This window comes from Etheostoma cragini, chromosome 1, assembly GCF_013103735.1.
Source record: "Etheostoma cragini isolate CJK2018 chromosome 1, CSU_Ecrag_1.0, whole genome shotgun sequence".
Taxonomy (NCBI): domain Eukaryota; kingdom Metazoa; phylum Chordata; class Actinopteri; order Perciformes; family Percidae; genus Etheostoma; species Etheostoma cragini.
Genome location: NC_048407.1, coordinates 29,001,006 through 29,023,247, shown reverse-complemented (window position 1 = coordinate 29,023,247; position 22,242 = coordinate 29,001,006). Strand labels below are relative to the sequence as shown.

At 42.0% G+C, this 22,242-nt stretch overlaps 2 protein-coding genes across 5 annotated transcripts in view; one reads left to right on the top strand and one right to left on the bottom strand.

Moving 5' to 3' along the window:
• LOC117947615 (transcription initiation factor TFIID subunit 4-like) overlaps nt 1-19,750 on the bottom strand; it is an 83,359-nt gene extending 63,609 nt beyond the window's left edge. Inside the window, exons 1-9 of one of the 2 annotated variants that reach the window (XM_034876705.1) lie at nt 18,327-19,750; nt 15,620-15,792; nt 9,908-10,063; nt 8,413-8,565; nt 7,517-7,639; nt 6,901-6,990; nt 5,568-5,777; nt 1,714-1,789; nt 448-562 (exon numbers count right to left, since the gene is read on the bottom strand). In XM_034876705.1, the coding sequence (XP_034732596.1) occupies nt 448-562; nt 1,714-1,789; nt 5,568-5,777; nt 6,901-6,990; nt 7,517-7,639; nt 8,413-8,565; nt 9,908-10,063; nt 15,620-15,792; nt 18,327-19,704 (2,474 nt within the window). In that variant the 5' untranslated portion in view covers nt 19,705-19,750. The remainder of the gene's footprint in view (nt 1-447; nt 563-1,713; nt 1,790-5,567; nt 5,778-6,900; nt 6,991-7,516; nt 7,640-8,412; nt 8,566-9,907; nt 10,064-15,619; nt 15,793-18,326) is intronic. The other variant, XM_034876715.1, reaches the window with a different exon arrangement.
• Nucleotides 19,751-20,310: 560 nt separating this feature from the next.
• lsm14ab (LSM14A mRNA processing body assembly factor b) overlaps nt 20,311-22,242 on the top strand; it is a 9,402-nt gene continuing 7,470 nt past the window's right edge. The window contains exons 1-2 of one of the 3 annotated variants that reach the window (XM_034876737.1): nt 20,311-20,654; nt 21,715-21,878. In XM_034876737.1, the coding sequence (XP_034732628.1) occupies nt 20,531-20,654; nt 21,715-21,878 (288 nt within the window). In that variant the 5' untranslated portion in view covers nt 20,311-20,530. The remainder of the gene's footprint in view (nt 20,655-21,714; nt 21,879-22,242) is intronic. The other 2 variants (XM_034876728.1, XM_034876746.1) reach the window with 2 other exon arrangements.

Here is a 22,242-nt window from a genome sequence, read left to right as displayed (position 1 = left end):
AGAGAGAGAGAGAGAGCAAAGCTGCGGGCTAAACACCGTATGTTTGACTTAACCAATAGGTATTTTCAGAACCGCATCCAGAAATTCCAACCATCTGGACACAATTAGTGTATTTCTAAATTAAGACGTAGCTCATTTGTGATTCTGTCGATGAGTTGTGACACTGACACAGGGAGGGCGATCGTGAGGGTGATCTATTGGCTTGCAGTGTGTTGCTATGTGGTGGGCGCAGAGAGAAAGGACCACCGATCAACCAGCCAGCCAGTCAGCCGGGGCAGGCAGCCAGCCAGAAGGCCAGGCAGGCAACTGGGATAAACACTCATAGCCTTAGCTGAGAGTGTAGCCTGTAGTCATGTGGAAGCAGCTTAGTGAAATGCTGCCCCCATGTGACGGCTGCCAGGAACAACAGCCGCTCTACAGTCGGTCTCATGGTGAGAAGAGTTGTACCTGAAAGAACCTCCTCCGGGGTCGTTGAGCTTGTTTTTCTGATTCCCAGAGTAGTGAACAGAAAAGCCCACGGGACTTTTGCCTGCTTGGATGATGCCTCCCTTCCCCATTGTGCCTGTTAAGAAAAGGGGATAAAAGCAAAGAAGAAAACACTAAACAAAACAGGAAAGGAGTAATGTTATCATTGAAATGTCCCCTTCTATCTACGTCAAATATCCTCCTCTTTAACGACTACCTTCAACTGTCTCTGTCATCCTTGCAGGGGTAGATGGGGGGGGGGGGGGGGGGGGGGGGGGGGGGGGGGGGGGGGGGGGGGGGGGGGGGGGGGGCAGTACTGTCGCTCTCCCCAGGTTGGTGCGGAGAGCGTCGCTCTGTCAATATCACTGCGCTTCACCGGCTCTCCTTACACTCCTAAACCGCATCCTGCTCCGAGACACGTTTTCCAGAGAGGCACAAGGACTGCCAGAGTGAATTTAAACTTGATTTTAACAGGCATGTTCCTAGCCAAGAGGCACAGAAAAGTATTTTTAGAACTATCCCCGCATTCCAATTTATGGGCATAAAACAACCTACAGATCTTTCACTGCAGGCAATCTTGGGGAAAGGGGCAGATCAAATTTGTATGCACCTCCGATTGTACGCACACGCGCGCACACACACACACACACAAGCAAAAACTGGTACAAAAACGTACACACATTACACACACCACCTGAGAGCACACAGCTCTCTTAGGGGAGCGTTACGCCCGGTTGCTGTTGGGGAGATATTTGTAGGATTCTGTGGGAAGAGTGTTTGTGAATCAGTGTGAGTAAGCAGCAGCGCAAATGTTTGAGAAGGCTTTGTAACCAGACAAGAAAAAAAGCACCTGTTCTCTCTGTGGCTCCGGCCTGTTTACACATCTTACAGCCTATTGAGAGAACATTTAGGGTTTCATTAATGGCTATATTTTGTTTAACCTGTTTTGCTTGGCAATTTTGAAATATCTGGCCAAGCATGCAGCCTTACTGGGAGATGTCGAAATTGCAGGAAAGAACCAAAAGCAAGGTGTGTGTCTGAGGACTTCTTCAAAGATGTAAAACTCTAACTCAAACCTACTAGAAGTCTTTGTTTATTTTGTCTCCTTAACTGAACTGTAGTCCTGCACAATTTTAAAATAGCTTTTTCTGAGAGACATGGACAAAAGAACACCTGAAATAAAAATGTCAAGATACTGTACATGTGATTGAATCAAAAGTGGCTGGAGAAGGCCTGTAGCTGTCCTACCTTGCGCTCTGACAGACTGTGTGATCACCACGGGCATCCGGACCTGGCCACTGACAGCGCCTGCTGTCTTGATACCCTGAGGAAAAAAGACAAATAGAGATTTTACAGAAGTATTTCAAAGAATGAAACTATATGTAAGGGACAGAGGTGATTTAAAAGTATACAACTGCACACCTGCTCTTCTGCAACTTCCGCACTTTTACGCCGCTGAAAAACTAAAAAAAAGCCAAACTTTTGCTCCCGTTGCAAACTTGCTGCAACTATATGCTGCAACTAAATATGCTGTAACATATTAAAATATCTGCAGTACTAAAGCAGCACAGATGCAGAATAGATACAAAAATGATGCATTTAACAATGGCTATTCCTACACAAGGAGAATGTAGAGATCCATACATACTGTATGCTCAAGGAGGATGGATTTCTGTCACTGTACATGACCTACATTTGCTTGCATTTCCAGATAAGACAAATGCAATACACAGTCAAGACCGCAGTGAAAAAAGTAGTTTAGAAGAAGGAGAAGTAGTAGGGGGGTAGGGGCTGCTGTGCTGGGCTATTAGAGTCGCTTCCTTCCTTGGTAGCAGCCACAGGCCCAGCCTTGGGCTCAGCCATCCATTCCTACCAGTTTGCTTCTTGCTGCATATTTTTTAGCCTTGTTTTCCATTCCCTGACACATGCTATATTACTGTTCAAGCTACTGAAAAAAGACAGAGGCCATTTTTCCCAGAGATCCACTGCAGGGGCCTGCGAGAGTGGATGGGAAGAGAAAAAAATACATTCAGCACAGGCAGAGATAGCTAGCACCTCTGGCCAGTCGGCGACACAGTTAAGACGCAGAACAAAAAGCCAGGTAGAAAGTTCATAGGTTAAAATATAAGACATTCAAACCTAAATCACTGCTCGGCTTTTATTTCAAAATAATTTTATTTCTCCTTTGGAACATCAATTATCAAAAATGATATTAAATGTTAGATGTTAGTTTTATTACTGTAAATATCGTACACTGGTGCATTTATTAGCGCTAGTATTAAAAAAAAAACATTCTTCAATCAAATTTAAGCTGTAAACAGTATTCATACAAAATTTCAAAATGTACATTTCAAGACCACCCTCATCTGACTTATGTAATTGGTAACACCAAAGAAGATGTTATCACACAAACAGTGCACACACTGCAGCTTATTTATGGCTAATAATCATTGGTCAACATATAATCACCTCACACTGTGTATAATTACATCGAGGACGTTTAAGGTCCAGCAAGTTTATTTGACTAGTGGTGTAATTTGGTTATATAGTGCAGTTAGATTTGACAATTTTAGATTTTCTACCCTAAATGTGTAAAAGAAACATAGCAATACTTCAGATCTCTTGCAATAAAAAACAAGCCGTAATCACATGAAACCCGTAGCATGTCATGCTATCTCCACTTAAAGCAAATATAGCTTTGAAAATGAACATTTTGAAAATAACTATACCCTTGTGCAGTTTAACTACAGAAGAAACCGTATACTACTCAATCTATGGACATTCAGTTACAATTGCTACACTTTTCAAGACATTTATAACGATCACATTTGAGTATTTCAAATCCACCCACACTACTGTAAGAAATGTTACCCATACTTCTTTGGGAAGAGAGGATTTCTTTAGCCTAATTCAACTAGCTGGCTGGTTTCAGACTGTTGTCTGTGCCAGGGGTGATCATTTACTAATGTTTTGTATGATAGCTTATGTTGGTGTTTAATATGTGTGTGTGTGTGTGTGAGAGAGAGAGAGAGAGAGAGAGAGAGAGAGAGAGCTGAAGAGAGACCAGAGGCATGTTCTGGCCATAGACTGCGGCCGCCGCATTGCTTTAAAATTGACCCGGGGCTGACCCAGTTACCTCGCTTCACCCTTTAACGGTTAACGGGTAGAGGGAGGAGGGAAAGAGAGAAAAGGAGGGAGGGAGATGAGAGAACGATGCGGGGGTAGATACAGTGAAAGTAATAGTTGGAAAGAGATGGAAAGAGAGAAGAGGATGGAAATGAGATAAAGAGACCAGGTACCCTACCTGGTCTTACTTCAGCTGTATCCCCACAATATCACTGGATGGACTACTCACAAACTTGGGTACTACTTGTTTAGTTGCCAGGAGAAAGGCTGACCAAATAGATATTTAACTGGGACAGAGCACACAATTACCCTTGGTCCAATTACACTTTTCAGGATAATAAGCAATAATAAGTGTTATAAATAAAGTACAAGAAAAACTATTAAAACATTAACAAATCACTAATAAAAAAAGTAACTATTGTAAGAGTCTCTATTAAATAGGTAAGACTTATAAAACTAACTTTCTGTCATATCTGCTGACTCCATATTCGAGTAGTACTACATGTAATTAAAAAAAACCTAAAAAAACAACTGTCTCTCTGGCACCACCTACCGCCTGTAGTGCAATTTGCAAAAACCCACCGCTCCCTTTTCAGATCCTCCAATTGTCTAACTGCATGTCAATCACTGCTCAGGCACAAGCATTTTCTCTTGTGGCGGGAGGGGCTTTGGCTAAATCCTGGATCTTCACAATCCTACCTACACACCTTTAAGAATATGCAGAACAGGTGTTACGCCAATGAATGCAGCAGCGTTTTAAAAGGAGTGTGTTTTTCAATAGTGGTGGGTCTCAGAAAGACCCCAATAAAGTGTACTTTAAGCCCCATTGCGTAAAATGGTTTATGTGATTTAGTTTTTATAATTTTTCAAATAATTCTGATGGCAAACAGTTTTGTTGCAGAAAGACTTTTGTTGATGCGTTGCTTTTACCTTGTTCTCAGTAGGCAGCGGATAGGGAAGGCTTATGCTAAGATAAGTCTAGGAGTCAAAAAAGACATTTTCAAATTGACACAATTGGAGCTTCAACCAAGACAGCAGCTAGGTTTCCAGGTATACCTTATCCAAGTATTATTTGATATATTACTATTTTTTGATTATTATGATGTACTAAATTAGAAAAGCACAATAACTGAGGCACATTCTTCTAAAATAATAAAAATGTGTGTGTGTCGGAAATGTCGACCTAAAACAAATCAACTTTATTCATATATCACCTAGCATGAATGCTCCTGCTCCTTGGTCACATACTTATAATTCACTCTTGGCAAAAACATAAACAATAATCATCAAAGGTGCCTTTGAGTCAAGTGCTTGTTCACCATCGGCTCTGACCAGCAACCATTGGGACAGTTTTGTCACAGTGAGGAAAGTTTGCATATTCTTCCTGTATCTGCATTAAGATCTATCCTTGATCTTGTTAAGATGCATATCTTGAAGTCATATACCCATTTGCTACTCCTAAAACATTTTTTCTGGTACACATAGTGTGATTCCACTGTGAGCTGGTTGTGACTCTAATTCACTGGTGGTTGTGTGAATCACAGCTATGGCACTGTTGACACTCTCCAGCCTGACTATTCAGTCTTGCATAAGACACACCCACCCACACCCACACCCACACCCACACCCACACACACACGCACACACACGCACACGCCCCCCGCAGGGTTGCATCCATCACATTCTAGCCCTTCTTTATTGAACATAGGAGTATTGTGGGTAAATATTTGTCACATCTATTACCTGATCTCTATAGCTCTTTTGCTCTCCATTCTCACACACCTTACAAACACATTTCTTTACACATTTTCATAACGGCTCTTGTCTTGGACTGTAATATATTTTATTTGCTACTTTTGCAATAACTTTAAGTCCTTCTGGACATCAATTCAACTTAACAATAAACTGTAAATGTGAACAATGTGATGACTGTGTCAGAACTGGAGTCTGTTCCACCTGGTTCGCTCCATACATACCATGCCAGCTGCATGTCCGAGAGTCCCAGCGGGCAGAGCACTAGCACCCGTAGTGATGCTGACACTGTTAGGGTGGCGTATGCGGACAGCTGGCCCAGCCACAATGGCAGGAGGGGGGCCGCCGGGTGCTGGTTTGACTCCCTGCTGCGGGAGCGGGGTTGGGGACTGCTGACTATTCAGCAAAGATAGCCTCAGGGCCGGGAGGCTCTTCTGTTGACAGGCAGAGAAAGGCCAAAGTTTATTGTCAAAGAGCAGAACAGACATGCATTAGAAAATATCATTCACAGCTGCAAAACCAAATACTGCTGTGGTCCCTGGCTAATTTAACTAAATGTTGTCAAAAACATGGCTACAGGCTAAAGAAACTGCTAATATGTCACAATACCTTTATTTTTTGTTATGTGGTTTTATATGTTATACTGCTACAGTTAAACTGATTAATTAGATGTTGTGATAATGAACCTGTAGTATGTTTAATATTGTATATGCCATCCATGAAACATGGCTGTTAGCCATTTCTGATAACCCCCTGTCACTGCCGACCTGAGGAGCTGATGTTGCGCCGTAAAGAGTATTTCAGGCAGATTTTTGACGTAAGCGACCTAACATTGCATGACAACATGTGTTTGTAACCGGGTTGGGCGGTTGACCGCCTTGATGTGACGCTCATCACGGTTGGCTGGAGAAACCTGCTGGCTACTGGCAGGGACAGCTGCGGGGGCCACTGTCACACACAGTCAGAAGTCAGGCCAGAGGGGTGTGTGTGTGTGTGTGTGTGTGTATGTGTGTGTGTGTGCGTGTGTGTGTGTGTGTGCATGTGTGTGCATCATTCTACTGTCAGGCCTGGCCATCACAGGAATTGGTGCCAGGGAAAGGACTACTTTAGGGGGTCAGTTTAGGAAAAATCATAGGAGCACCAGCTTAAGGAGCGACGTTAGAGGATGGTTTAAGGGGCAGGTTAGGGAGCAGTTCAGGATAACTATTTTATATTAGGGGTCAATTTAGGGGCTAAGGCGTCCGGTCAACTGTCAATGTAGGGCCTCAGCAAAGAGAACTACTAAAGAGACAGATGATGGCAAGCTTACGGTTAATTATTAAGGAACCAGTTTAAAGTCTAGTTTTGGGGGAAATTTAGAAATAAAATTTAGAGAAGTGTAAGGGAAGGCCATTTAAAGCCACCAGTATAGAGAACCAGCTTGACGATCAGTTTAGGGGTCAGCGAAAGGGATCAAGTTCAGGGAACCATCCAACCAGTCAGTGTTAAAGGCCGTTTTAAAAATTGATGGAGCAAGCTTAGAGAGGTCAAAAAAAGGTTTACAAGCAAGAACCACACCTTGAGAAAAGGCACCAGGTAAGGCTGTGGAGACGATTTGAGCTCGGTCTGCAGCCGGCTGGTGAACTCCTCCGGTTCAATCTTTGCATCCTGTTAAGGGAAGGGTTAAATGTAAAGACCACTTTACAAGAGAACCCAGACAGTAACTTAAGCCCACCATGGTGACTTGAACAGAACAAGATGGCATCCCATCAACAGAGCAGATGATCAACCACTCAACTTCCACCCTGGCACCTCTGGGTGCAGCTCCTAAATGTGTAACTGTGTATAAGATACAAATTCATAAAAGAAAAAGGAGGGTTTTGGAAAGAGTTTCATGCTGCCATCTACAGGGATAGAATATTCAATACAACAATACATGAAATAGTCCACTTTTACATAGTCCTACATATATTTAAAACTGCAATTAAAGTCACACTTGAAAAAGAATTATTGAAGAAACACAGTCCGTCCAGTTAAGCACATGTGTAAGAAAGGTCTTAGGAAAGTCTGGATATGGAAGAGAACCATCTACCAGGAGAGTGGCAGTTCCAGTTTAACAGCAAAAAAGGTATACTACCACAATACTTATGAAGTCCACAAGAACAGTGTTTGTTTATTGTTTTTTGAAGCTCACCAGCAGGTCCTGAACCAGAGATTTGACGTTCTTGGAAGTCTCAGGTGACGGAGAGTTGTGAGACGCCAGCTTGATAAGCGTGGCCAGGAAATTCTTACACTTCTTGACATTCTCTTGCATTTCCTATAGAAGACAATAAATCTATTATTTACCTTCTGTGCAAAACAAAGTAACTTTAAAAAATAAAAAACAGTTTCAGAGACTTTGGCATCAAAGATCTTATTTCTAAAGAAATGATCTTCCTTTGTTAATATTGACAATGTAGGATTATGTGTGTGTGATGTTAAAAGAAAGGTGTTGGATCAAATCCTCAGCAGAGAGGGAGAGACATTGTGTTTGTGCTGAATTTCCTTTAGTAATACTAAACAGAGATACTACAAAATGAAATAACTTGGACTGATAAAGAAGCTGACAAGCATCAGTCACAAATCAGAGCATGGTGCCCACTGCCTAGTCATCTTTTCAGCCAAATGAGACATGGCACCTGTCCACTCAAACTGCCAGTGGGAATAAACTGTAAACTATAGGCTCTCTGGCCTAAATGTCTTAAGATGTAAGGGTATGAGTGTGGGATTCTCTTGTGGGAACTATGTATGTAAGTGAGCCTAAATCTGTAAGTCCATGTGTCCCTGAATGTGCATATGTACGCGTTCATGGTGGGTCTGTGCCTTGATGTCTGTGTCTGTATGTCCTTGGGTTGGTATGCCCTTGTGTGAACGTATGAGTGCAAACGTGTGTGGGCATGTGTGAGACTCTTGGTGCATGGCCAGCTGTGTGAGTCGGTGGGTCCGGGGTTGAGCTTGTGACACAGCTAGCCTGCTGGCAGCTGTGACAGTGCCTGTGCCCTTGAGGGTGAAGAGTGGGCAGTCGGGGACAGGGCAGCAGAGAGAACGGACCTGGGACACGACAGGACCTCCGGGGTTCGCGGTGATGCCCGTCTGCGGAGGCTGCACTGGCTGGGAGGCAGCCTGGGCCGGGGCCTGGGGGGCCATAACCACAGGGGTCTGCTGCGGAGCCGTCACAGCCACGGCCGGTGCCACGGGGGCCTTCTGGAAGAGCAAGGAAGAGACAGAGAGATAAACAGGACGTGATGCCTCGCTCGCAGCAAGGCCACAGAGAACAGGAGGCAGGCGCCACAGCGCTCCTGTCACATCTGGTGTCCTGACTTCGGCGGACATAGCTTAACAGACAAGAAGGAGGAAGAGGAGGTGGTGACAGGCTAGAAGCTGGGACAGGGGGCCATGAAAGCTTTTCTTAATAGTCACATACCTGACAAGGGAAGCCTCATATCAAGATTTGCCACTGGTAATTCCACACATTAGCCACCTATTGTCCACTCCTCTTAATAATATGTGAGGGGATGAATGACAAGAAAATATCTCACAACCAAAACACAGATTTCGCTTAACAGATGAGGTGCCATCAGCAGTCTCTCACTCCAAAGCCCTCATCACCTCTTTCAAATCTCTCGGGGCCTGTTCACACATGGCAATAAAATACATCGCATTTGATGCAATCGTAAGGGGACAGTTCTAAATACAGGTGTGAATGCACCAGAAATGCATAGAGGACACATTATGATCACTCAAGCCACATATGGATGGGGGCAAGGCCAAGTGTACTGTAAGTGATGTAGTTGTGGGGTGTAGTGTGAGCCAAAAAAATTCTATCTGCACTGAAGGGCTGCATAGTTAGTGTGTGTTTGATGAGAAATCTTCCAAACACAGGGGAAAGGGACTAAATTATCTACTCTACTGAGCACAAGTGTACAACATATGACATGTTTTCTGTTTGGCCAAAGATCATAGCTTCTCCTCAGATGAAATCAAATATTAGCGGGGAAATTAAATCTGCACTACATCTCAACTGCATTTGGATGCAATATGGATAAACAAAATTAGGATAGAAAGATTTCAACTTACAATATTTTCTACACCAGTGCCATTGTACAGCAGAGGATCTTATGATCAGCCATACTTGTTGCAATTGGCGGAAATCAGTTTATTATTCACGTTTTTTTCTGCAAACAAAAACTTGCCCTCCAAGATTATGTTCTTGTTAATTATTCCATCTTTAAAACCAAATGATCACATCCCACAGTAACTTTAAACAAAAATGCTCAGGATAATTAGAAACCTCAACGATAATGAATGAAGGTTGCGCCTTTATGTGCTATGGGTAAGATGTGACATTCACATGTTCCAGAAACAGGTCTCGTTCATTTTAGCCCCATCCAGATTCTCCACACTGGTTCACAACCTACAGTAACCTCTAGACTACCGTTAAGCTACAGCCCTCTCTCTCCCATCGAGAATGATAAAGTAAAGAAAACTAAAGGCAGAAGAATGAAAAATAGGCGAGTAACAAGCTCGCCTATACAAGTTATCTCACTGGGCGGAGTGCAGGACAAGAGGAAGAGGAGGAGGAGGAGGAAGCAGAAGAGGAAGAAGTCTGAAGGGCAGGGCTGGAAGGAGTAGGAGAGGGAGACGGTATCATCTTGGCCGGGGTCAAAGCACACTGCCTTGTGGTCTGAGAGGTCACAGGAGACTGCAGGGAGGAAAGAGAGTGAGACAAAGAGGCAGAGAGAAGAGAAAGACAAACACAGAGAGCATAAAAATATCAGAGAAAGTAGGTATAGAAGAGGAACCAGGCATGAGGAGTGAATACAATGCACCTCAAATAGTATAAAGAATTTAAAAAGAACAGTGAAGATGAGTCTGTGTCTGTTAGGAGGAAGTGAATGGAGGGCAGAGAAAAGACTTGGACAGCATGAGAAAAACACAGAACAGCAGAGGAAGAAAAGAGCAGTAGCGTGCCTTGCAGACAGTTGAGAAAAGGTCATGACAGCAGAAAAGAATAAAGAAGGTGGCAGCTTGTTGGTGGTGTTGAAGAGTAATACAGAGGAGAGCACGTCTGGTTAGGTTGCAGTGGGTCATGGTGTCACACGGCGGGGGTCTCATGGCAGGCAGCGAGGGACGTATGTGTCCATGGAACTAACAACACCGACGACATTTACCTATATGTAACCTCATGTAGGGTTGGTTTTAATAATGGGGAAAATTTTGAGGCCTATGGCAAAAAAATCCTGACTGTAGGTTATGACGAAGTCTTAAGTTACCGTGATGTAATTGCTTATAATTCAAGTTATTTAAGCCCTCAGCATGTATATGCTTTCCCTGTAAAGACATTTTGTGGACAGTTTCTAGAAGTTGGTGTTTCTTGGAACACATTATTTGTCCAATGAGAAATTAGCTTGTCTTACTTGAATTTGGGTAAGGAAACCTGCAGACACCATACAAAATGTAAGTCTTCAACTAAATAAACAGCATAAAAAGACTACTACAAAGAGCCAATACCACCTAAAAACATGTCAATGTATCTATTCCTGATGCTGTGTAGGATGAAAGATGTGACTGGGATGTTACAGCAAAGGTAAGCTTGGTAAGATAGGGCCAATTACAGTAAATTAACAGTATCAACTCTACAATTGTAGCTACGTTGTAAACATTATAACTAGTGATGTTCCAATACCAGTATCAGTATCTGCTCCGATACTGCCTAAAATGCTGGTATTGGTATCAGGAAGTACTGGAGTTTAAAGACATTTTGTATTTTCAACAACAAAAAATTATGCTAATATTTGTCATAACTCATGTTAGTTTATTTGTATATTTTAAAGGAACAAGAGCAAATGGGATGGCTTGGCAGGGAATGCCAACTGCCATAAAACCACGATAATGCCCAGTGGCTTATATCACTCACACACTCACACACACACACAAACACACACACATACTTAGACACAGATAGCAAAGAGAACACACACACACACAAATACATACAAGCACATGATAAACCACACTTGTCTTTTGACACACATTTGTCTCACACAAATCACAAATGAAAAGACACAAACAGACACACAACTGTGTTGAGGACAGAGGGAAAGAGGCAAAGAGCGTGAAGGAGTAGAAGTAGGATAAGAAAGAGGAGGAGGGAGTTTCCCCTTCACTGAAAGTTGTGTAGAATCCAAAAGAATGTAGTAGTGAGGAGTCGGGGGAAGTGGGTGTATGAGGGATGAGGGGATGGGGGTGATGGTAAGAGCCACGGGGTGCATCCCACCGCTAGCTATGCCTCTCTCTTTCTCACTCTCTCTCCCTCTCTCACACAAAGACAGACACACACACACACAAACGCACTCAAGAACCAAAGTCTTGTTAACTTTTTAAAATAATCAGGCAGTTGGATGATGAATGATTTAACAGGTATGGAAGGAAGGAAGCTCAGGATGCCTTCCGTTTCTCCCCTCAGGGTCATGGGAAGAGTGACAGGCCGACAGAGGGGTTGAGCTCTGGGAATAAACACCATTCCCTTTCATTTCCCTGCTACTGCTTTTCCTGTCGAGATGGCAACGCCGCGGCCCGCTAATTTGTCATCAGTGTGACTGTTTGAGGCTATGACAATCTGCGACTGTCTTTTGTGAGGGGTTCATATCAGGATGGATCCAGGTACGAGTGCAGAGGCAGGAGGGGACAATTGTTGTGTAACTGATGCGGACTTGTGTCTCTGAAGGCCAGTGGGCTACTGTGGAGTCTGGGAGATGATAGACTATGGACATTATGAGAGTAACATTTACTTTATATAGGATGTATCACCATGAAGTTCTTTATACTACAAAAGTATGAGGGTTGAATTTTCTATTAATAAGGGAAAAGCAATCTCATGTTTTGAAAGGTGATGCATGGCCTCTCTTACAGCTCAGTCTGTAGTGTAGCAATACTGCTATAAAACTACCCATTATACAGCAGAGTGTAATACTGCTGCTTTATACTGGTATTACACACCAGTATGGCATACCTGCACTAATCCAGTACACACCACTATGTATTTTAATTGTGTGTTGTATAGCCAGCTGTATTTCATGGACATTTATTGTCCATGACAATAAGCTTTTTTTAATTCAAAGATTATGTTTACAAAACTCATCTAAAACAGGATGAACACATGTCTTACTGTAACCCTGAGTACAACATGTTAGCGGAGCGCGGAACAATTTAATTCATGGGTGAAAGCAGAAGTAGAAACAAAGAGGAAAGTTGAGCCGTGTTTGAGAAGGACAATGAAATGCTGCCCTCTAGTGTCAGTCTTTTGTCCTCGCAGTTGATATGATGAACAGGTGCCAAAGATCTTCAGAGGCCAACTTTACTGCAGCCAGATCAGATCAAAGAAGTCTTATAAGAAATGTGTTCTTAACTTTGGAGACACATTTAAGCACTTAAGCTTAAAATGAAAAACAAGCTTCTTTCTCAAGCAGTTATTACTGTTGCTTTTGCGGTCCAGATGACTATAACAATGAAAACAATAATTATATTTAAAGCCCCTTCTATTGTATTACTTATTATTAGAAACTTGTGTGTATTATTTGTGACCCGATACCGGATAAGCGGGTGGAGATGGATGGATGGATGGATAACAGATGGAATATGAGCAAACTAATTTATTATTATTTCTTGTTTCTGTTCTAAAACACAAGGATACCATTGCCCTGCTATAAAATGCCAATGTGAACAAATCAATACCCCCTCTGATATGTCAGTGTCTTGCTCTAATCAGAAGACATATTGATCTGTGCCGTTTCAGCTGTTCTACTTGATTTACAGAGAAATGGTGAGAGACCAACTATTTAGTAATCTCATTAAAGCCAATAAATTCTAAAGGTGTGGACCCAGCAGCACAAGATCAGGTTTCTGCATGAATGATGTATCCACAGGTAATAATAAGCTAATTCCTATTAATGATTCAGTGGCAGTTAAAATTTTGATGAGGGGACCCCATGGAGTCATTAAGGAGCCTTGAGACATTAATTCACCTATTAATCTCAGTTTAATCTATACGTAAAATAATGATGAACAATATTCATTCGTTATAATTACACAGTTAAACATCTTAATCACATCCCAATTAGTGTGTAGAGCTAAACTGCTCACTTAATGAGGTGCTACCCACTCAATATCAAAGGTGTGAACCTACACATGATTAGATCAAAGTTTCTTCAATTTAAACAGGTCAAATTTGTTTTGACAAAAGTCACCAGGAAGGGCATTAAGATTGACAAAGATGTGGCCGGGTTGGATCAGTGGTGTAGCGGGCGCATATGTACTGAGAGGTTTATGCCTCGACACAGAGGTCAAGGGTGTGAATCTGAACTGTGACCATTTCCTGCACGTCTTCCCCCGTCTCTCTCCTTTCTCACCTTGCTGTCCTGTCAAAAATGAATGGCGGAGAAGCCCGAAAAATAATCTAAAAAAGAAAAGCTTCGGAGCTCTAAAGACTCAAAACAAAAACATGCAGAAAATATAACTGTCCAATGGCACACTTTCAGTCATGGTTGCTCTCATACAAGGTGATAGAACATAAAATGAAGTAGTCTAATAGTCTTTTATTTGTTTTATGTTTATCCTATTCTATTAATCTAGACCATCTTCTGCATTAAACTCATCCTAACAATTTGAAGCAAAGGGCAGCCATTCTGTAGCGCCATCATCAGTTCGGAGGTCAGTACCTTATCAAAGGGCAATGGCAGGAGTATACTTAGTACCTAATATGAATTTCAACAGTATAGGACAGGGGATGGAATTTATGTGTTATGCTTCTGTGCAGGCTCCACGCAGATCTTTTGCCGTAGCCTCCGTAAGTGGCCTGGTCTTTATCCTGCACTGGTGTGTGCGTTGAGCTGGCGTGTGTGTGTGTGTGGGGGGCGAGTGTGTGGTAAGGGGAGAAGTGAAAGTGTGACGTTGATTTCCTTTCGGCGCAAGTATTCATAGTGAGATTTTGAAATAAAATGAATAGGCTACATTTCTAAAATTGTCTTAGCCACATTTGCCAATGCCAGGCCACTGTTTTCAAAATCATTTTTACAGGGCCATGTGTGGAGACTTGTGCAACTGTATCTCAATCCATGTGTGTGTAATCATATTTGTCAATGTGTAAAAGAATCTCTAAATGCATACTGAGATTTTTAAATGTGTACAGGAATCTGTAAATGTGTACACAAATCTGTTGATGTGAACATAAGACTGTAAATGTGTATATAGATATTATTGGCTGAAAAGTCCAAATTCGGGATGATCCCCTTAGGCCAATTAGTGACAAAAGCCTCATTCACAAATGTTGCAGTGTTGCAACGCCTCTACCAACAGGCAGCAAAGGAATAACAGTTGATCTATGTTGCTCCTACTGCTTCTTCTACTAATTACTAGAGATGTTCCGATACCGATACTGGAGTTTATGCACCGATCCAATACCACATAATAAAGTTCGAAAGAAAATCTAAATTAAAGTAGATTATTTATGTTCTTTTTCTGTTATAACTGACAGTCAACCTTGATAATAAAAGAAAGTTCTGTGGCATTCATTGTTTGTGTTTCTTCATGTTTCACAAAGATTTTAACCTGAGCCAGACAGACAACAAAGATAGAAATCATAACACATCCATACAGGGATAGTAGTATACAGTTGTTAAAACATAATAAAATATATGACACAATGGTATTGGATCAGTACTCTGTATCGACCGCCATGAAAGATCAGGTATCCGAATTGGTATTGGGAAGGAAAAAATGGCCTCAGACCATCTCTACTAATTACTCTCTCGTTTTTTTCAGTTTTTATTAGTCAGTAGTTTCACAAAATAATAATAGTACGCGGACATTAAGATAATCCTAAATGTCATTCAGCAAAACACGGATGTTTCCTTACCCACGTGAAATTGACCAAGTTAAGATCTTTGCATAGTATGGTTTTATGAGCAAAGCCCATCGTGTGTGACGAACATGTGGACAGACAAACCAGATAATATTTCATCTGTTCCGGGATAGGAACCAAAAATGAAACACACCAGTAATGCCTTGTTTGTCCTGATAAATGCCAAAACCAGGTCATGTGTAAGTACTGTGATAGCTGCTAAACCTGTCTCACCTCTCCTCTTCTTGTTCATGTCTAGCTGTAAAGAAACAATATGGTGCAGTAATACTATGTGCTGTGGTGATACCAGTAAAAGGCCATAGAGGCAGCTACCATGTGGGTTCTTTAGCGGAGCCTCACCTGCGGAGTTGTTACTCTGAAAGATGCTCCTGTTGTGGGGGTGGCTGGTCGTGGAGAGATGTTGTTCTGGGCCTGAGCCTGAGCCTGAGCCTGAGCTTGAGCCTGAGCCTGAGCCAAAGCCTGCTGAGGAACCATCACTAGCTGACCCAACTCCGTGCGTACCAACACCATCCCTGGAGAATCAGAGGGAACATTCATTAGAGGAAACACAACAACATTGCAGCCACTGAATAGTACTTAAACCACCCACTTGCCAAATGCATATTGGACATGGATGGCAGGTTGGTGGATTCTAGTAACCACTTGCACAGACAACCAAGTATCATCCTAAGGGAGGTTTGCTTTCTAAAATTCTGGCAGATTCAATAACGTTTATAAAATAGGCACTCTAAACAAGCAGCCAGTGGAAATGCAATGCAAAGGTTGTAAGAGAACTATGCATCGGTTTAACTGACTACAATGAAGCGCTTCCTCTGTTGTATTATTGTTAATTTTATTGCGCAACACTGCCTACAATACGACTTCCTTAAATTACCATTCCAAGAAAAGACCTTGCTTGGTATCAAAAAAATGCACAAATGATAGAATAAGCTTTAATTGGGCTAAAGCTGTGATCATGAACTAAATACACAGACTCGTGCTTTCTAAAAGGCAAGTGAGTGAGTGAGTGAGTGAGTGTGTGAGTAAAATGCTGCACTTGTGAGGAAGCCCATGTCAGGTCTAGATAAAATGTTTTATTACACATTTGTTTATCGTTGCAGAATGTCCATAAAATGAAAAAGACATGAGGTCAATAGAAAGGTTAATTGCATATTCCGATAAGTCTTTTAATCTGACTGAGCCATTATTCCTGAGGTGACATGACTCTGAGCAGTATTTAAGACAAAACGGCTGGGAGGGATCAAAAACCCTTCTGACCCCTGTCCTGGTCAAGGGATAATCTATAATTATACTCTTTATTGATCCCCTATGGGGAAATACAATTTACACTCAGTTGTTATTACACACTACACACAGGCCTGAAATATACACACATGCTCAAGTCCTATACATGCACTAATGAAGAGATGTCAGAGTGAGTGGGCTGCGACTGCTGAACAGGCGCCCTGAGCATTTGAGGGGGGTTCGTGCCTTGCTCAAGAGCATCTTGGCAGTGCCCAGGAGGTGAATTGGCATCTCTCCAGCTACAAGTCCGCACTCCATACTTTGGCCCGTACTTGAACCAGCGACCGTCCAGTTCCCAACCCAACCCCCCCACGAACTGAGCTCCTGCCACCCCAAATCCTTAGTAAAATGACAGAATAGGAGCTTCGTAGCGGTCAGCTACCTGGCAAATGTCTTCTGCTGGTTTATGTGGGCAACCTTGTATGTTTACAGTGTGTGTTAATCGGATGATTACATGGGGCCTTTGATCAACTTCATAATCTTTGAACACTGTACGTTCTCCCAGTATAAGCAAAGTTATGTACACTATTAAATATTCTATCCACGTTTTTTAACAACAAGACACTTCAAAGTTTTTAAAAAAGATTTAAAAAGCTTGCCTGTCTGAGCTGCCCAACATATCTTCTTTTCTTGGGCAGCAGTAATGTTATTCAATAACTAAAAACCCACTGAAAAGTAGGGGCCATTGTACTATAAGCATGTGCTACATTTCAGAAAGTAATTACATCACACTGTTGTCTTGAATCATCTAATAGGATCCTGAGCACTTTGAATGACTCTTGCAGTACCGTATGTCAACATTTCAATCTGTTGATGTGTTTTTCTTACTGACATTAAGTCATCCTCTACATTTTTTACATGGCAAAGCAGATCCTTCTAATTAGTATTCTTGGAAATTCTGTGAGGAAAAATACAAATGTTTAAAAATGTTGGTGACAGTCATGAGAGTAGCTGCCATTCACCAAACTATGTTGCAGACGGAAAACCTTCAAATGCCTGATTACAGATGTGGCGTTTGGTTAACAGTATACAGTGTGTGAATACATTGCTGGTCACAATTCTAACGGATGTGAATCATTGGAAAGAGTCCTGTCTTCTTCTGACAGTTAACTGATGAAATAATTTGCCTTGGGCTAGACGTGTGACAGCATGGCCACATTACGGAGTAGTTTTCTGTGAGTTTACAAGTGTAAAGGAATCAACAAAGCATGAGCAAAATTACTTAAATGTACAGATCAAATTCATCTGACACAGTTTCATGACTAACTTCATGTAAGTTGTGTCTTATTATTATTTTTGTTCATTTCAGAAAGGTGAAATTTATGTTGTGACATGGTGCCGTTTAGGATGCTTGGTGTAAATGTAACCATGTGCCCGGCTCAGTTGTGACATCATGGCTAGTTAAAGTGTTTGATTCCCCATGGGGCCACCCATGCTAAAACTCACAGTACAGCTACTATGCATTAAAGGATATATCAAAAGGCATGTTTTACCTTTAGGAACAGGCACCATTCTAATGCACATATAATAAGTACTGAACATTTTGAAAAGCTTCCAACACATTCAGACAAACATTGGACACAAGAGGATGTCTCTCTCTTTCACACCCTCTCACACACACACACACTTCTTATCCTTAAGTCAACAATTACTCTATCCCACTGACAACCAAACTCATTAGCCCCAGGTCATGTGAAGTTATTTTAAAACAGGTGTAAAGAGCATCTTCTTTTTGCTCTCCTCCCTTTCCTGCAAACCTTACCCGGGGGGATGGTAAACCCAGGGGGCAGCTGTATGGTCGTCTGCTGCTGAGGTGGTCTGACAATCAGCTGGGGGGCTACAATCCTTTGAGGTGCTGTAAGTCCAGGACGGGGCTGAGACTGTGCGGAGGTGGTCACAGCGGGTGTTGGGGAGGGGGCTGTGGGCCTGACCATGCTAATAGTGGTAGTCACTGATGTAGTTTGACCAGTTCCACATACAGAACTTGCTGTCACCCCTGTAACACTAACAGCAGCTGTAGCAGTGCTCAAAGGCTGGGTTAGTGTTGTGGTGGTTGTAGCTGATGCTGTGGTTGTTGTTGGTGTGACAACAGAAGGCGCAGAGGGAACAGTGCTTATTACAGAGTTGACATTACCAGACTGGCTTGACATTACAATTTTGGACTGACAATCATCTGTTTTGGAAGCCCCAGTTTCTGTGACTGTTTTGCTGTGGTCCCCCTGGGAAGTTGAGGAGGTGATGGGTCCGATGCGAGCAACCTGCTGGACCAAGGCCGAAACATTAGTCCCGTTTCCGTTTTGGGCTATACTCGCTACAATATGACTCGGAAGTCTATGCAAAGCAATGGTAGGAGTCCCCCGGTCCAGAGCAATAGCCGACTGCCCTACGGGGAGGTTAGCGTTTGATAGGGTGAAAGTCGAAGTGTTAATAGAGCATGTGCCCGGTGAAGAACAGTTTGGTGTAACGTCAGTTGCAGTAGTATCTACAGAGCTAACGTTAACGTTGTCAGCCACCGCTGTGTTGCTGTTCCTTCTAGTCGTTACAGCTGCGCCGTTCAAACTCTTTATCCGAGCCGAAGCGCTCCTCCTTGGTGTGGTTATGCGTTTTCTCGGTGGGTTAGCCTCTGTCGACGTCTCATCTGTACCGGGGCTAACCTTAGACCCCCGGCTGGATGCGGTGCTGATGCTGGCTGGCGTTGGAGCCAAAGTTGACACACCAGATGCAGTCAGTGTTGTGATGGATGCTCCATGTGATTGCGAACCGCTGCTGGTGGCGTTCACACAAGCAGCCGAAGTGGTGGGAGGCTCGCCAAAAGAAGGGGTACAGCCCAGAGAAGGAGATGTGACACTTTTCTCCAGGCTAACGTCTTTAGACTTTATCTCCTGGCGCATTTCAGGTTTATAACGCCGTCCTTGTTGTTGTTGTTCTAGTGTTGTGGTGCCCACTGGAGCTGGCAGCGTTTTTCCTAAGTGATGGTTAGCGGGGGCCACTGAGCCAGCGCCTCCGTTTTCGTCTGTTTTACCTGCGGGGTTGCTTTGGTCAGCAAGCTGTGACTCCAACGAGCCCACTAGGTCGCTCACAGCTTTTTCATCCACCTCTGAAAAGAGCATATCTTCCAGGGGGTCGGAGGCGCCCGCCATCTCTGATCACAGATAGCTGTCTTATTTTCCTTTTTTTCCTTTTTCTTTTTACAGTGCGCCTGCGTGTTACTATGCATTGTGGGAATGAATCTGACGTCATTAGATGAGGGGGAGTGACAGGGAGCATCCGGGGCATCCTAGTTGTATTTTTCATGATTTGTCTTCAAGACTTATATATTGAACTATTAATGACGAGCTGTTGGAAAATATTGTTACGTGACATCCGTGACATACTGTCTAGGCGTCAAAGTGTCAGGGTTTATAATAAAAATCACATTATGCGATATACATTTTCTGAATGTAAAATGTATTATCTATCGGTATCTTTATAAACCGCATGTAAAAGTGTATGATATTGGGGGGAGGACGGGAAAATGCCATACAGCAGTGCAATATTCGTAATATCGCGATATGATAGAAGGGCTGCACTACAAAACTTTTAACCATGATATGAAACATCAAGTGACTAAATTTCTTCTTTCATAATAATCGTTAAAATGAACAAAACCTCATTGATATTACTGATTCAAATCAATCTTTATCATTTATGAAAAATGGGAGTAGTGGGAGGAAAAGGAGGTGACTAGAGGAATGAGGCACAGCCTTTCTCCCAGCATCCTTAGCGGCTGGCAAAGGAAAATGTAAACGGCCATGTCGTGGTAGAAAATCAGTTCTGAAACGAGCGAGACTTTACTTACGGCGCAACTATACCAATTCATGTAATGTAGTCTTTAAACTACGGCTTTGAAAGTAATACATCTGACCTCTCGTTTGACAGAAACAGATCCCGTGGAAATAACTGCTTTATTAAAATCAGAGGGCAAACATGAGTGGAGGAGGGACGCCGTACATTGGTAGCAAAATTAGCCTAATCTCCAAGGCCGAGATTCGCTATGAAGGAATTTTGTATACCATTGATACTGAAAACTCGACAGTAGCTCTTGCTAAAGGTAAGTCAAGTAGCCGAGAGGTGGACTTAAGTACTTAAACTGGGTTATAACATAGCTTTCAAAACTATTAGGCGAAGGAAAACGGTAATTCATTTTAGCGCAGTTAGCTAGCTATGTAGCAAACTCCTAGCTAGCTAGCTAAGCGGTGCTGTAGTTAAACCACTGCGTCCTTTGTTTACCTTGTGTTTTGGACCACCGTTAAATATGTGGCCCTGAGTGTGCGGAGTACCAAGTGCGACACCGTAAAACAGAGAGTAAATATTGTCACTACCAAACATTTATTATTAAGGTTTTGTGTATTGCAAGTTATTTGCTAAATTATATTTAGTTAGTTTTATTTTACTAAATGATACAGCCTTCATTCTTTCCCTTTCTGAAACGTTCAGTGTACATATTTGTTAGTTTGTTTTGTTTTATTTAGTTTGTATTTGACCTTTAATTATAATATATCCTGTATTTATGTTCTTGACTGCAGAAGTATTTTATCATTATTTATTTCCTTTTAATCATGTTTATTATATGCACCAAGCCAAAATCCCTGCAAGTGAAAACTTACTTTGGTAACATTAATACATAAGGTTGTGCTGTTGAGTGTGTTCAGTGAGCTCAGATTACGACCTCACAATTTAATACACTAACGTTATAATGCTAGACATATAGCCTAATCCTGCAAACCTGACAAATTAGCTGTCAATTTGTTTAGTAACTTAATAGTTGATTCTTAAAAACTCACTTTGGTGTGGTTATTGCATTGTATTGTTGTATGCCTATATATGTGGCCTGTAAAAACTGATTAAAACTAATATTTTACCTAACTCAAACTCATTTACATTTCATTTCCTTTTTTTTAAATGTGAACATACTTACTTGAATGAGATAGGTTATTATACATTTTGCAATAAAATTGTGCATCACTATGGTATTAAAGTATACTACATTTCAAACGTGGGTATTTTGCCCAGTGCAAGGATCTACACAGAAAGTGCATAACTACTAAACCTCAATTTCAAAAAGTAATTTTATAAAGTCATATTAATTATCCTGTTAATTTTCCCAACAGTTCGCTCCTTTGGCACTGAAGACCGGCCTACTGAAAGGCCTGTTCCACCTCGAGAGGAAGTGTTTGAGTACATCATCTTCAGAGGAAGTGATATTAAAGACCTGACAGTTTGTGAGCCACCCAAAGCCACCAGCTCCCTGCCTCAGGACCCTGCTATAGTTCAAGTAACTTAATCCATTTGCATTCTTGTACTATAAAATGGTATTTGTCACATATTCTGTATACTTTCTAATTCATAGGAAAGCTTTAAGGACATGTTTCAGGTAATTTCTTTGGGTTTATGCGTTGTGTATGCTAGCTTGCTATCAAAATTTACGTAGACACTTGGGTAGGAGAGAGAGACATCGTTTACTCTTAATAGTAACACCTGTGATGTACAATGACATCTCAAAATGTCTGCTGTCGAAAAAGGTGAATTGGGATTGTCAAGCAGACAAACTGACCAACACATATATAATAAGTGTATCGATACAGTATTGCCACTGAAAAGTTTGCAATACTGTATCATTTCTTTTTTTTTTTTTTTTT